Source organism: Oncorhynchus gorbuscha, linkage group LG25 (genome assembly GCF_021184085.1).
Source record: "Oncorhynchus gorbuscha isolate QuinsamMale2020 ecotype Even-year linkage group LG25, OgorEven_v1.0, whole genome shotgun sequence".
In the NCBI taxonomy this organism is placed as follows: domain Eukaryota; kingdom Metazoa; phylum Chordata; class Actinopteri; order Salmoniformes; family Salmonidae; genus Oncorhynchus; species Oncorhynchus gorbuscha.
Window position 1 is genome coordinate 16,362,554 of NC_060197.1, and position 15,624 is coordinate 16,378,177.

Sequence of the window (15,624 nt, forward strand, 5' to 3'; positions counted from 1 at the left end):
CCGGGAACTTGCAGATGCCTTGGTGGAAGAATGGGGTAACATTTCACAGCAACTGGTAAATCTGGTGCAGTCCATGAGGAGGAGATGCACTGCAGTACTTAATGTAGCTGGTGGCCACACCAGATACAGACTGTTACTTTTGATTTTGACCCCCCTTTGTTCAGGGACACATTATTCAATTTATTTTAGTCACATGTCTGTGGAACCTGTTCAGTTTATGTCTCAGTTGTGGAGTCTTGTTATCTTCATACTAATATTTACACATGTTAAGTTTGCTGAAAATAAACTCATTTATTTTTTTGCTGAGTTTATTATTACATTTCTTATCCAGCAGGGGCAACCTTCTAACATAGGTTGTACATCCATCTTGACATGTTCTCCAAAACACAAATGAGATTTCATTTACATTTACATTTAAGTCATTTAGCAGACATTGAGTCCTGAAGGTATTGCTTTGCATATAGAATAGAATTCTGGGAAGTCATATGTTTCTAAGAACTTCATATAAGAGAGTATATTTCCTTCTTTATCAAATAAATCAAGGCCAAATATGTTTCTTTCAAGATATGGTTTTGAACTCAATTTGGCATCTGTGTGCAAAATTTAAATAGAAAATAAAAAACTGTGTCCATTCTGAATCACCACCAGAGGGTGCTGTGAAACTGATGTGATGCCGTTAGGACCACAGGGGTACACACCGCAGCTCTCGATACATGAATGTTTTATAAATATGCAGCACATTCCTTTCAGTAACACACGTAATTGTTTAGAGAAAGTATCTGCATACCTATATTTTAGCACCATTTTATTTATAGGTGCATGGAATTAAAAAAAGTGTGCAATAAGGTGTATTTGTGAAACATTTAAATGTGACCTTAGGGTTTTTCACATAATTGTATGAATTTTCTTGTTGAAAGATGAGAGGGAGACTTCAGGAGACGGGTAGACCTTCCAATGCCATGTCGGTGGACGGCGCGGAGGAATGGGTTGCTCGTACCCCCTTTACATTACTCCGATTCAACCCTTTATCTTCTGCGTCGTGTCGTTCAGACGGGACCGCTAGGCTAAAGTTGAGGCTGGCCCGTTTGGAAATTGAGCTAAAAGATAAGACAGCTGGAGTGTAATTTATTTAGAAATTAGCAAAATGTAAATAGAAACCGACAAGGCGGTGAGGATCCGACACATGGAGCTAGACGCTAGCTCCAGTGTGACTCCACAACCTGCCCATTTCGCAGTGAGTAATAATATTGAATTAGTCATTCCATTTCGGGAGTCGGAAGTTGATTCCTATTTGCTCTGCGTTTGAGCGTGTGGCCGCTCCTGTTGCAATGTAAATTATCTGGGAAAGCCCAGGAATTATTTATTTGCATTCGTTTTACCTTAATTTAACTAGGCAAGTCAGTTAAGAAAAAATCGTATTTTCAATGACAGCCTAGGAACAGTGGGTTAACTGCTAGTCCAATGCTCTAACCACTAGGCTACCTTCCTAGTATATGCTCTCTCCCTGGGAGACAGTTTACTGTGCTATACATTTAAAACAACCGTGTTGCGGGCTTTCGAGTTGGTACCTGAAGCTTATAGGCAGCGCTTCAGGAACCACAAAAAAAAAATCATACTTTTGAGTTTACTGTGTTGCCTAATAAACTTCCACTCAGAAGTTCCTGGAAGGAAATATGCCATCTCCAAACCATGTCCTAAGAATGAACTCATGTAACCTGCCACCAACACCTCGAGGGGGGGGTCACATAGGTTTGAGTTGTGTCTCATAGGTTTGAGTTGTGTCTCTGCAGACCAACCGGACCAAAATTAACCACCGTGTAAACATGTAGTAACGGTCTACGGGATTCAATAGGATGCTCATGGCTCATAACAGAACATACTTGGAGAAACAGTGCACCATCTCTAGAGTAAGAAGAGAACCTGTCACCCAGTTGTCTTATATCCCAGGGCAGGTGAATAGTGGGATACATTTCAGTCAGATACTCGCATGCCTTCCTCATATGTGAGAACACCTACAGCAACGTTATTTACCAGCACACACTGTGCTGCAGGGCCCCCCAACTGGTTTCCCTCAACGTAATGGACATCTAGATGATCCCTGCTCTACTGCAGCCTTCCCTTGTAATCAGGTTTGAAGGTAAGACCCAAGTGCAGGCAGCGTCGAAGTAACAAAAGCATATTACAATCAAACACAGGCAGGCAATCAGACAGGTGAGACACTTCACAGGGTGTGACACCTTATGAAATATGATCTTTATACTACCTCCAGGTGTGCGTCTGAGCTTTTCCCAACGTGTTCTTCCATTATAAAAAGTGTAAAGTCACAAATTAATAGAAGATTTCCTTGCACTTACATAATAGAAAGAAAGTGTCTGAACTGAAAGCTATGAGAGAGTCATAGGACATGAATTGCAGTTTTGGCAGAATAAAAAAATAAATAAAAAAGTCAGAAGAAACAATGGGGAATGTACATTTTCCCACTAAACCCTCCAACTAGCACCAAAAGCTCAGCCTTTAGGGCTTTCTCAGGGACGAAGGGTCCATAATGGTCAGCTATGGTCTACTTTACGCAACCCCTCCAACCGATCAACAGAGGGCGCTTCAATAAAATTGGAGATGGCTGAGGCAGCCATTTTGTAAACTTCAGTCACCCAAACTCACAACCTTACCACCACACCAATCACAGAGTTCAGAGCAGCGTGGTCCTGTGGATTTAATAATCCCCGATGAGCCCCCATTGTGTTACATACGCCTCTTGGAGGGAACGCAACACCCTGCTACATCTCAACTCCCTGTGGAGTGAGAAAGTAAGTGATCGTAGGTGCAGGGGAAGGACGACAGGCAGAGAAAGTTAACATTTACAGGGAATTTATTCTTCCTTAACATGATAATGTGAGGAAAAGGGGCTGGACAGAACCAAAACAAAGTAAAAATTAAAGAGTCCCCTCGCCTACCTTCCCACTTCTTACCTAACATTTAGTAACACCTGGCACGCAAACCAAAATACAGGGGCTGGTCCGCCCAGGTTTTACCTAGTCTGCATAGACAGATTAAATACGACGGGTTATGTATGACCGCAGGTCTGTTGGCTAAACACTCCCAAGGTACGTTCCTCCTCCCCCCTGGGAACAAATGAAACAGAACAATTTCAATAACCAAAAACACTAAGTCCTAATGGCATAACTCTGAAGGAGCGGCTACAAAATAATATCAACAAAACTTTCACTAACCAACAACCAACACAGGACATGAAAAGAAGCTCTTTTCTCATGAAGGAACACTGGCTTTTATCAAGCTGGAGAAGGAGTTGGTAATTGAAGAGACAGCTGTTTCCCCTGACGAGAGGGATGGGTCAGAGCTCCAATCAGCGATGGGGCCGACCAATCAGCTGCTTTAGGATTTCAGGAAGCCATTTCCTGAAATACACACACATACAAACCCACAACAACGCAGAAACTGGGGAACGTAGCACCTATGATAATGCCTCTTTGGCAGCCTCATCTGATGGTGATTGACACCCACACAAGGAAGCAATCAGTCTGGTCCAACACTAGTCTGATCAGATTACGTGGGCATCTCTCCCTTGTACTCTTGTAATAGGTTGTACAGCTGTTGATAATTAGTTTCCTAGCAGCTCTCAATAATCAGATGACATGCATTTCCTTGGTAGAGGATAAATAGGTTGCTGTTGAAGATTATGGGTTTGATCTCAACTCGATAATCTGATGTTCTATGAAATGATGTCAGAATAGTTTTCTTGAGTTATTGTGGAAGATGAGAATATGGTTGATGTCAACTCTACGTACATAATTTGATACTGTATGTGATTTGATAGCTACTGTTTGTTCTCAGGAGAGGATGAAGAGCTTCTGTGGGACTGGGAAGCCAAAGGCAGCACTGGATCTGATTAACCCTCCTCTTCTTTCCATTCCTCCTAAAGCACCAGTGTTTACTCAGAGATGCCCAGATGAAAACCTCCCTCTCTCTCACACACATGACCTTACTCACACGCACCATTACACTCTGCAATATGTCTACCACGTGTGAGACTCTGACCCAATCTCCGCTATACTCCTGCCAAATGCTCCATCTTCTTATAAGGCAGGAAATACTTGACTAAATACGTCATATAGAAGTAATTTTGGTTATCTAAGATTTCACAAAATCACGTGTGTGCAACGGATCCACTGCGTGTCTTTGTCTGTGTGAAAGATCTTTGTGCATAACTCTGTTACTCTTTGCTCTCCCGTTATTATAGGAGGCTAATAGGATATTAACAGGGTTTTAGTAAGTTATATAAGGTATGCTGTAAGAGCCCCCCCCCCCCCTCCCCCAGTACACCAGTCGATCTAAAACGACCAGACCAACTGACGAGCGATAATGGCCTTGTGATGGTAGATTTGCAATGTTTTTTTAAAAGGTATTTGTTTTGGCCATAGCTTGATCCTAAACATTGCAGTGCTAGGTGCTGACTGATTTACAGGCCTCCTTATCCAAAACCACAATGAGTGAGGAGAAAAGGAGGAAAATAGAAAAACTGTACACAGAGGGGGAGGAGGGTAAGAGGGAAAATGAGCGAAAGAGATTAGGGTAAACTGAAAGAGACAAATAGAGGGGTATGGAGAGAGCGAGAGAGATTGATGGACCTATACAATATGGACTGAGTGCCATGTATAGTTTAGATATATGCCACGTTGGTCTTAGGCAGGATGTGACTCCACCCTAACGTCTTTACAATGAAAGTCTTGGGGCAATTACATTTCCACTGCCATCTGCTCTTCCTGCCTCCAAAACAATGTATGTCCTTTTCCTGTCCTGATCTGTTTGGCCTCCTAGTGGGACGTAGCGTCCATTCCCAGGAGACCACCCGCCTGCCAGGAGACACCCTCGACCCCAAATACTGGGTCAGCTCTCTCGCTCGCTCTCTCTCTCTCTCTCTCTCTCTCTCTCTCTCTCTCTCTCTCTCTCTCTCTCTCTCTGCGTGTTGTGTTTGTTGAGTAACTTTTACGACAGAAAATAACCAAGCGGGATGCAGGAGTACCATTTCAATAGGTTTACTGAAAGTCAAGCTCGAGACGTCATCAGTGTGGTCACTCAATGTTTACCACAGAGTTCTTATTCTATGCCCGTGCATTCACTATGCAGAACACTACACCGTCTCTCTCTTCTTCTCTCCATCAATCTCTCCCCTCTCTCTCTTTACATGTGGTCTCAACCTGTCTCTCTGAGAGACTACAGTCATTTTCAAGAACCAGTGTGCTGACCTCTGACCCCTGCAGGATAAGGCCCTGACATGCAAGTGATGATGATCATCTTTGGAGTGTTGTGACATTGTGGTAAAGTAAGTCAGTATACCCTTCTTCTTTACCCCACTTAGCTTTTTCACATCAGTCCCTGAGAGACACCCCAAGTCTCCCTGCAATTCCCCAAGACCAAAGAACAGACCCCCTCCCCCTTTTGACCCCTTCCGTCTACACATCCTGATACATTGTTTAAAAACATTTTAGTCATTTAGCAGATGCTCTTATCCAGAGCAACTTACAGGAGCAATTAGGGTAAAGTGCTTTGCTCAAGGGCACATCAACAGATTTTTCACCTAGTCGGCTCATTGATTCGAACCAGCAACCTTTTGGTTACTGGCCCAATGCTTTTAACCGCTAGACTACTGATAATGATAATAATAGTTAGGTGGGTGCTTATATTTGTCCTATTTCATACATGTACAAGTGTGTATTATATGCATGTGTGAATTGGAAATGTGTTGTTTGGATATCCCAACCCTGAGACACCATCTGACAGTGGGGTCACGGCCAGGGTCTGCCACTATCAACAGCAACCCTGGAGAAATTAGGGTTGCGTGCCTTGGTCAAGGGAACAACGATAGATTTTTCACTTTGTTGATTCGGGAATTCAAAAAGCAACCTTTCGGTTCCTGGCTCAATGCTCTATCCTATAGGCTACCTGCAGCCCTGGGTCGTGTGTGTGTGTTTGTTTTTAGAAAACACAGACACAGCAGCACATTTTGGGAACGTGAACTTGACCCAAGAAAGGGAGTAGGCAGACACACACACAGTCTTACACACACACACCTGAAGGCACAGGGCAACATGAGGACAGGGAGAACTCAGTGAACCTTAGTGAATCACTGGCCAAACTAATCAGATCACCCCAGGGGAAATGAGAGCCCCCTCTGCATCCTTGCCCCCACTCTACCATACCCCACCCATCACACACCTTCTGACTAAATTTGGATATGCCCCCACCCCCCTATAGATCAGTGTTTCCCAAACTGTGGGACACACAAGGGATTGGCAGGGGGTCCCTCGCCCCCCAAACATTTTTTTTGTTGGAAGGGGGTATTGTTGTGTTTTTGGGGGGATGTCAGTCCGGCTTTCAACTTACTCTTGAAAGTTGTAATAATAGAATGCACAAGGTGTAATTTCGAAATTGGGTAGTGCATCATCAGTTTTCCTCTTGTCAGTTGCATTGCATACCGTAGAGAGCTATTTATATCTTGCCAGAAATGTCCAGATCAACTTGCCCATGTCAGCTCGTGTTTTTTTAGCTAGGTTTTTACCCATAGATTTTGTTGTAATGTTCGAGTCAATCAAATATCACATGAATACACAAGAAAATGAGCTTTAAAATCACAAAATATTCTCTGCACCCCAAGACAAAATGTGTAGAGTCGCAGGAAATAGGTATTAAACTTGCAAAACCTTAAAACCCAACAAGAGGACACTGTTTGTGTCATGAACAGTGCTTGTGCTCATAGAAATACTGTAGACGTAAGTGGCTTGCACCCAGGCGAAATGTTCCCCCCGATGAAAAAGTTTGGGAACCCCTGCATAGAGTAGTGTGTGTGTGTGTGTGTGTGTGTGTGTGTGTGTGTGTGTGTGTGTGTGTGTGTGTGTGTGTGTGTGTGTGTGTGTGTGTGTGTGTGTGTGCGTGTGCGTGTGTGTGTGGTCGTCACCTTCGTCTTTTAGAACTTTTATAGCTCCACCATCAACACTGATAGGCTGTGCTATATACCTGTACCCCTAGTCCCGCCTCCCCTGCCTAGCTTATCCGTTATGTTCGGTTGTGATTACGGTTTGATCCAAACTCTCATTTCAGCCAGATCAGGATGAGCTTGTGGAAATCTCTCAATCCTCACCAGAAATGAGAGGGACGGCATCCCAAACCCGGCATACTGCATCCGGATGAGAGGGATCCTGTGGGGGAGCCTTGATATCCAAGTGTTAACTGAGAGGAGTAGCGTGTTGTAACACCGCATGTGGCTGTGGCTTGGGATGAGGAGAGAACTGGGTGACGTTCAGTGGTGCCCGCTGAGCCCCAGCTGACCTGTTTTCCATACCGCAAGAGAGAAGGGTAGAGTACAGTGCACTCTGATGATAGTGATTACATCTGAGCAGGACAACTTCCTCTGTCACACCCTGATCTGTATCACCTGTCTTTGTGCTTGTCTCCACCCCCCTCCAGGTGTCACCCATCTTCTTCATTATCCCCAGTGTATTTATATTTGTGTTCTCTGTTTGTCTGTTGCCAGTTCGTTTTGTCTTGTCAGATCTTACCAGCGTGTTTTCCCATCTCCCTGCTTTCTCAAGTTCTGTTTCCTAGTTTCCCCAGTTCTGACCATTCTGCCTGCCCTGACCCTGCCTGATGTTCTGTACCAGCCTGACTCTGACCTTGATTACAGACCTCTGCCTGCTATTGACCTGTCTTTTGCCTGCCTCCTGTTTTGGTCAATAAACATCTGTGACTCTAGCTGTCTGCATCTGGGTTTATCCTGAGTTCTGATATCACTGAATTCACTATAAGCTGAGTGCACTGTATGTGATATCAATACATAGTCAGCCTGGTTCTGTAACATGGCTGTGTATGGTTTGTATCAGCTCTTAATGTCACACAAGCATATAGACACACACACACACTCTCTCTCTCTCTCTCTCTCTCTCTCTGTTGAATATGTACTTGATATGTAAGATGTAAAATAAAATAAACATCTGTTAAGAATTGACTCCGTCTGTGTATGTACATGTTTAGTATAACTGGTATAAGCCTAGGTTTAGGTGTGGAGCTCTTGTGACATATGAAAACATACAGTCTCATGCCAGATCACATATTCCATATATTTTTATTTAACTAGGCAAGTCAGTTAACAACAAACTCTTATTTACAATGATGGCTGCCTTGTTCAGGAGTAGAACACCAGATTTTTACCTCGTCAGTTTGGGGATTCGATCCAGCAACCTTTCAGTTACGGGTCCAATACTCTAACCACTAGGCTACCTGCCACCCTTCACAGCATAACGTCCTACAATCTCAGACGCAATATGTACAGGTGAAAGAGGTCACATTGAGATGACGCCATGAAATACCTAAAGTACAAAGGAAATAGTGATATTTGTTTTGGGACACACTGTGCATTTCAAATCAATCACATATGTTTACAACAACATCAAACATCAATGCATGGCTCTTATCTAAATGTATTTTGAATGGAATGTATTTCAAATGGAATGGAACCCAGGGTCCAGTGTCACTCCTCGACACTCCCCACAGAACACTCAACAACGAACTGACCAATTTCAAGCGTATTAACTCTCACAGACTGAAAACCCCTGAGGGATGATGGAGAGTCAATGAAAGAAACACCACCATACTTCACAACGATGGAGTGAAGGGCTTGATGGGGAGAGGGGAGGAGAGCGGTCCGTTGGGGGAGATGAAGGGAGAGAGAAGAGTGATGTGTGCCAGTGTATTATTGTTTTTTTGTTAAACCTTTTATAAACCTTTTATAACCATTTAATGGGACAATGTATTGTAAACCTAAACATAACCAAACAATCATCAAGTCACAGTCAACCTGTCAAAAAGTGCAATTACCATATACTACCTTCAAAAGTTTGGGGTCACTTAGAAATGTCCTTGTTTTTGAAAGGAAAGCAACATTTTTGCCCATTAAAATAACATCAAATTGATTAGAAATACAGTGTAAACATTGTTAATATTGTAAATGACTATTGTTGCTGGAAACTGCACCATTTTTATGGAAATCTACATAGGCATACAGAGGCAAGTTATCAGCAACCAACAATAATGTGTTCCAATGGCACATTGTGTTAGCTAATCCAAGTTTATCATTTTAAAAGGCTAATTGACCATTAGAAAACCATTTTGCAATTATGTTAGCACAGCTGAAAACTGTTGTCCTGATTAAAGAACCAATAAGACTGGGCCTCCCGGGTGGCCCAGTGATCTAAGGCACTGCATCGCAGTGCTTGCTGTGCCACCAGAGATTCTGGGTTTGAGCCCAGACTCTGTCACAGGAGGCCCATGGGGCGGCACACAATTGGCCCAGCATCGTCCGGGTTAAGGAGGGTTTGGCCGGTAGGGATATCCTTGTCTCATTGCACACTAGCGACTCGTGTGGCGGGCCGGGCGCAGTGCACTCTGACCAGGTCGCTAGGTATACGTGTTTCCTCCGACACATTGGTGCGGCTGGCTTCTGGGTTGGATGTGCAGTGTGGCTTGGTTGGGTGTGGCTTGGTTGGGATGCATGGCTCTCGACTTTCGCCTCTCCCGAGTCCGTACGGGAGTTGCAGCGACAAGACAGTAACTACTACAAATGGGATACCACGAAAAAGGGGATATAATAAATAAATAAAATATTATTTTAAAAAGAAGCAATAGACTAGTGGAGTATCTGGAGCAACAGCATTTGTGGGTTCGATTATAGGATCATAATGGCCAGAAACAAATAACTTTATTCTGAAACTCATCAGTCTATTCTTGTTATGAGAAATGACGGCTATTCCATGCAACAAATTGACATGAAACTGAAGATCTCGTACAACGCTGTGTACTACCTCCTTCACAGAACAGCGCAAACTGGCTATAACCAGAATAGAAAGAGGAGTGGGAGGCCCCGGTGCACAATTGAGCAAGAGGACAAGTACATTAGAGCGTCTAGTTTGAGAAACAGATGCATCACAAGTCCTCAACTGGCAGCTTCATTAAATAGTATGTTGACACCAGTCTCAACGTCAACAGTGAAGAGGCAACTCCGGGATGCTGGCCTTCTAGTCAGAGCTGCAAAGAAAAAGCCATATCTCTGTCCAGTGTCTGTTCTTTTGCCCATCTTAATATTTTATTTTTATTGGCCAGTCTGAGATATGGCTTTTTCTTTGCTAATCGTGAAGGCCAGCATCCCGGAGTCGCTTCTTCACTGTTGACGTTGAGACTGATGTTTTGCAGGTACTATTTAATGAAGCTGCAATTTGAGGACTTATGATGTGTCTGTTTCTCAAGTTAAACACTCTAATGCACTTGTCCTCTTGCTCAGTTGTTCCCCGGGTCCATCCACTACTCTTTCTGGGGCGGCAGCGTAGCCTAGTGGTTAGAGCGTTGGACTAGTAACCGGAAGGTTGCGAGTTCAAACCCCCAAGCTGACAGGTACAAATCTGTCGTTCTGCCCCTGAACAGACAGTTAACCCACTGTTCCCAGGCCGTCATTGAAAATAATAATGTGTTCTTAACTGACTTGCCTGGTTAAATAAAGGTAAAATAAAAAATATATATTCTGGTTAGAGCCAGTTTGCACTGTTCTGTGAAGGGGCGTTGTACGAGATCTTCAGTTTCTTGGCAATTTCTCGCGGTGCCTTCATTTCTCATAACAAGAATAGACTGACGAGTTTCAGAAGTGCTTTGTTTCTGGCCATTTTGAGCCTATAATCGAACCCACTCTTGCTGATGCTCCACATACTCAACTAGTCTAAAGAAGGCAGATTTTATTGCTTCTTTAATCAGGACAACAGTTTTCAGCTGTGCTAACATAATTGCAAAGGGGTTTTCTAATGATCAATTCGCCTTTTAAAATGATAAACTTGGATTAGCTAACACAACGTGCCATTGAAACACAGGAGTGATGGTTGCTGATAATGGGCCTCTGTACCCCAACGTAGCTATTCCATAAAAAATCTGCTGTTTCCAGCTACAATAGTAATTTACAACATTAACAATGTCTACAGTGTAGTTCTGATCAATTTTATGTTATTTTAATGGACAAAATAAATATGCTTTTCTTTCAAAAACAAGGACATTTCTAAATGACCCCAAACCTTTAACGGTTGTGTATATTAGGCATATTAGGCATATGATTAGTTATTGAACAACACATACAATGACAGACCACTCGGTTAATTTGGAATGACCGGTTAATGGCAACGATTCTGATCGCTGCATGAGTGTGGGCCCATAAGAGCTTGTAAGAGCATAAATATTAGCACTGTCTGCGTTTTAGATGCCTCCTGACAGTCAGTTCACATTTAGCAAGAAGAGACAGGATAACCTAGTTATAGCCTAGGTATTCCTATAGCCTACCACATTTCCACTTACGGATTGATGTGTGTTGAACACCTCTCTGAGCAGAAACACAAGCTCCAGGAGAGATGGATGCACTGACTCTGTTCTGACTCTGTTTCCATTAAGCTTCCCGCTAAACTTATGATAGCCTTCATCACTGTGGCGTTGCGCAAGAACCACATGCACAATGTATATATATATATATATATATATATGGACAGTGTGAGCACCCGGTTAAGACACCGGGATTGATTGACAGTTCCTGTGGGAGTTGTGGAAGCAATCTTTGCAAGAGCTTCTCTCTGAGCTCTGATGGGGTAGGGCCGGGGGCGGTACCCGGGTCAGGAGTGTGTTGCGGCGGATGCTGCTGTTCGAGTCTTGATGGCCGAATTTGTGGAGCAGCCCCCGGCAGCACGGCAGACAGTGGACCATGTCAGAGAGGAGGTGGCCGCTGAAGATCATGTAGATCCACGGGTTACAGCAGCTATTCAGACTGGCCAGCAGAGCCGAGAGGGTGACTGCGGTGTTCTCGGAGTCTGGAGAGAGAGAAACGGGGAAGAGGGGGTGTCGGCCAGTCAGGGAAGAAGAAAACATTCAAGCGTGTTCTGTTTTATCTACTAGCAGTGGCACACTATTTATGCCAGGGCTGTCCAACCCTGTTCCTGAGGAGCTACCTTGTAACTAACCTGATTCAGATTTTCAAGCAGCTAATTATTAGAATCGGGTGCGCTAGATGAGGGTTGGAGTGAAAACCTACAGGATGGTATCTCTCCAGGAACAGGGTTGGACAGCCCTGATTTATGCGTATTCTCGAAGGAATCTCGGCAAGCCACTGGGTCTGACCGGTCCCTGACTCGCCAGCAAAATATTTTATTAACTTTTGGAGACCGATGGTCGTTTTCATAACTATCTGTCACACCTACACAACGGTTGCGTTATATGGAACGTGTCTAACACTTATGTATGCCCTTTAGGTGATTCTCCTGTTTTTCTACATTGCGCACTGTCCGATAATTCAAGCTACAGCAAAAGGCATAACATCAGCTACATTCACACCTCATCAAGGCCACGAATTATGAGCTAACTCACATGCACAGAACATATAATCAAATTACTCCCAGTAAGATTTTGTTCGCGGTTATTCCATTGTGGTCACAAGAATGTACCCCAGGTCTCCAGTTTGCACAGCCTATAGCCTAAGTATGTATAGCCTACTGTATGTATAGCCTATTTGTTTCAGTTTGGTCTATGTATCTGAGGAGGAGTTATACAGTTGTTGTCTCACTATGTCCGTGGTAAACTGAAGAACATTTTGGAGAGCAGTGAATCAGCTTTTAGGGAACCCCTGGGGTAATGCATAAAATATGTGCTGAAGCTGTGCACTATTACCAACGTATTGAGTAAATAGGCCTAAGCAATAATGTAATGTTTTAAAACACTTAACGTGCACACAATGAATGGAGACATGGCACCAGCGCGCGCTGCCAATGACTCACCGCACAGAGCCCAAATATAACACTTACCTACCCACGAGAAGCTCTCATCCCACACCGACCACATCTGCACGGTGAAAAACGGAGCCCAGCACACCACGTACGCCAGCACGATCACGAAAGTCATTTTCACTGTGCGCAGCTTGGCGCGCGAGATGGTGGTGACGCTGCTGACTGAACTCGTCCCAATCAGCCCATTCTTGGTCGCAAGTGCCATCACGCTAGTGCCCTTCTGGGTCTTGTACTTTATGTTCCGCCAGATGGACCGGCAGATGAAGCCGTAGCAGAGCATGAGCACGGCCACGGGCACGAGGAAGATGCCCACGGTGATCCAGGTGATGTAGGCGCGCACGCCCCACGGCTGGATGAAGTGTCCCCAGCAGTCATACACGGCCGAGCCCGGGTGGACCTCGCTCAGGGAAAATATAAAATACTGGGGCATGCTCAGGGCAAGACTACACACCCAGGTGGCCCCGATCATCATATAGGCGCGCTGCGTGGGCTGGTGAAGGGTCTGCATCGGGTGACAGATGGCGATGTAGCGGTCCAGCGTCATCATCACCATCATGTAGGTGGACGCGAACATCCCTAGCACCTGCAGGTGCTTGACGATGCGGCACAGGAAGTCGGGCCCGTAGAAGCGGAAGGTGATCTCCCAACAGAGCTGCGGTAGCACCTGGAAAAAGGCCACTACCAAGTCCGCGAGGCTCAGATGCTTCATGAACAGGTGCATGCGCGAGGGCTTCCGTCGGCTCATGTACATGGCCAGCAGCACGCTCAGGTTCCCCACCACAGCCACGACGAATGTCACGCTAAGCATTGTGATCTCGATCTTGGCGACCTCCTCGTTCCGGCCAAACGGGTCGCTGGAGTTCCCAAGAGCGCCAGTGTCGTTCCTTTTATCCTCCATCAACACCGGCTTGCTCGTGGGGTCGAAGCCTATCTTCAAAATGTCATCCATGAGGTTGAGTGAGCTCTGTGACTGGAAAAGTGCGCCTCCGGAGATGCTTCTGGCTGTCCTGAACACATCCGCGCGCACGATCACCCGCTGCCACCTGCCTGCATTGAGAACGTGTGAGTTTTAAATTTAAGCAATTACTTAGAGTCTATCGTCTACGAAGACTCGCTCATTGCGCACAGACCGACATATGTGTTGGCTTGCCAAAGATTTGAAGCACATGGTGTGAAACTGTATCTGTGCGTAGTCGCCACCAACCCGTTTGAAATCCTTTTATACCAATGAGACCACCCCCACATATCCAACCTCCGCTAAACAGCCTTGGATACAGAAACAACAGCAGGGAGAAACAGAATATATGGAAAACATAATAGTTTGCATGGGTGGAATTTCTCTGAAAGACTCGTTACCACTCACAAGTAAATAGGGAACACACTGAGGGTTTCCCACGTATATGTCTCCAGATGCTGTACTGCAAACCCCAATAACCAATGGTGCAATTTGTGCGTAAATATTCACAATGCGCGCTACTGGTCAGTATTCCATATCCATTTACTTATCATGTCTCTAGGAATCCTTATTGAAAAGGTATCAAGAAACATTTAAAAACTTGTAAGGTGACACATTTTTGTCTTTGAGGTGATCTTGATGATGATGTTCAAATCACATACACATAGTTAGCAGATGTTAATGGGATTGCAGCGAAATGCTTGTGATGTCACATAATGTTGTTTTTCTGTGATGTTTATCATATTACTGTGAAGCCAGAGGGACTTTTCCCAATTGTGTGGACAATAAAAGGTTTTCTATTATATTGCATTCTGACATATGACATCACTCGTTCATGTTCTATGCACAGTCGATTCAGAGCACTCTTTCTCTTTCTCCGTCTCCCCCTCTGTCTCTGTATGTGAGCATGCGTGTTTGTGAAGATTAGTTAGAGATTACTTACAACTGTAATAGAGGGTTTAGAAATGTGCAAAAACGGGCTAGCTCAGGGTTTTAGTCCTCTCCTCCAGTACCCCATTCAGTTCAACTTATTTGTTCTATTCTAGTAAGCACACCTGATTAAGCAGATCTACTAATCATCAAGTTCATGATTAGTTGAAAAGGGTGTGAGAATACTGGAATAGATCCAGTAATTAAGAAGTATGGAAGGACAGTTCACAAAATGATTTGAACAAACACTCACACTTGACTTTTCCCCCCACCTTAGTAGCTCAGACTTTGCTGATACCTACTTTATTGAGTAAAAAATGTACTTACTAGGACTGTGACATGATGTTGTCCCACCTAGCTATCTTAAAGCAGCAATCAGGATATGAAACAATAACAAAGGCAATTCCCCACCAATGTTTGGGTAAAAAGCTGGGGGGAAGGGGCTGGAGAAATGTAACAAATTTCAAATTCAAAGACAGAGCTATAGATGCAAGGACTGACCATACATACATATCAAACCCATACAGTGCCTTCAGAAAATATTCAGACCTCTTGACTTTATCCACATTTTGTTACATTGCAGCCTTATTCTAAAATAGATTGAATATGTTATCCCCCTCATCAATCTACACACGATACCCAATAATGACAAAGCAAAAACAGGTTTTTAGAAATGTTTTCTCATTTATGAAAAATAAACAACTGAAATATCACATTTACATAAGTATTCAGACCCTTTAGTCAGTACTTTGTTGAAGCACCTTTAGCATCGAGTCTTCTTGGGTATGACGCTACAAGCTTGGCACACCTCTATTTGGGGAGTTTCTCCCTTATTCAGGTCTCTCCAGAAATGTTTGATCGGGTTGA

The 15,624-nt window shown here is 44.1% G+C and overlaps 1 protein-coding gene across 2 annotated transcripts; it reads right to left on the bottom strand.

Annotated features, from left to right (window-relative positions):
- Positions 1-11,023: 11,023 nt before the first annotated feature.
- LOC124014162 (arg8-vasotocin receptor-like) lies at positions 11,024-14,133 on the bottom strand. Of its 2 annotated transcripts, none has more exons than XM_046328917.1 (2): positions 12,891-14,133; positions 11,024-11,903 (listed from the first exon to the last, which is right to left on the bottom strand). In XM_046328917.1, exons 1-2 carry the CDS (start codon positions 13,819-13,821, stop codon positions 11,602-11,604), a joined length of 1,233 nt encoding a protein of 410 aa, XP_046184873.1. In that variant the 5' UTR covers positions 13,822-14,133; the 3' UTR covers positions 11,024-11,601. The 2 variants fall into 2 exon arrangements, with proteins under 2 accessions (XP_046184873.1, XP_046184874.1); XM_046328918.1 differs by having other exon boundaries at positions 11,729-11,903; positions 12,895-14,133.
- Positions 14,134-15,624: the final 1,491 nt, after the last annotated feature.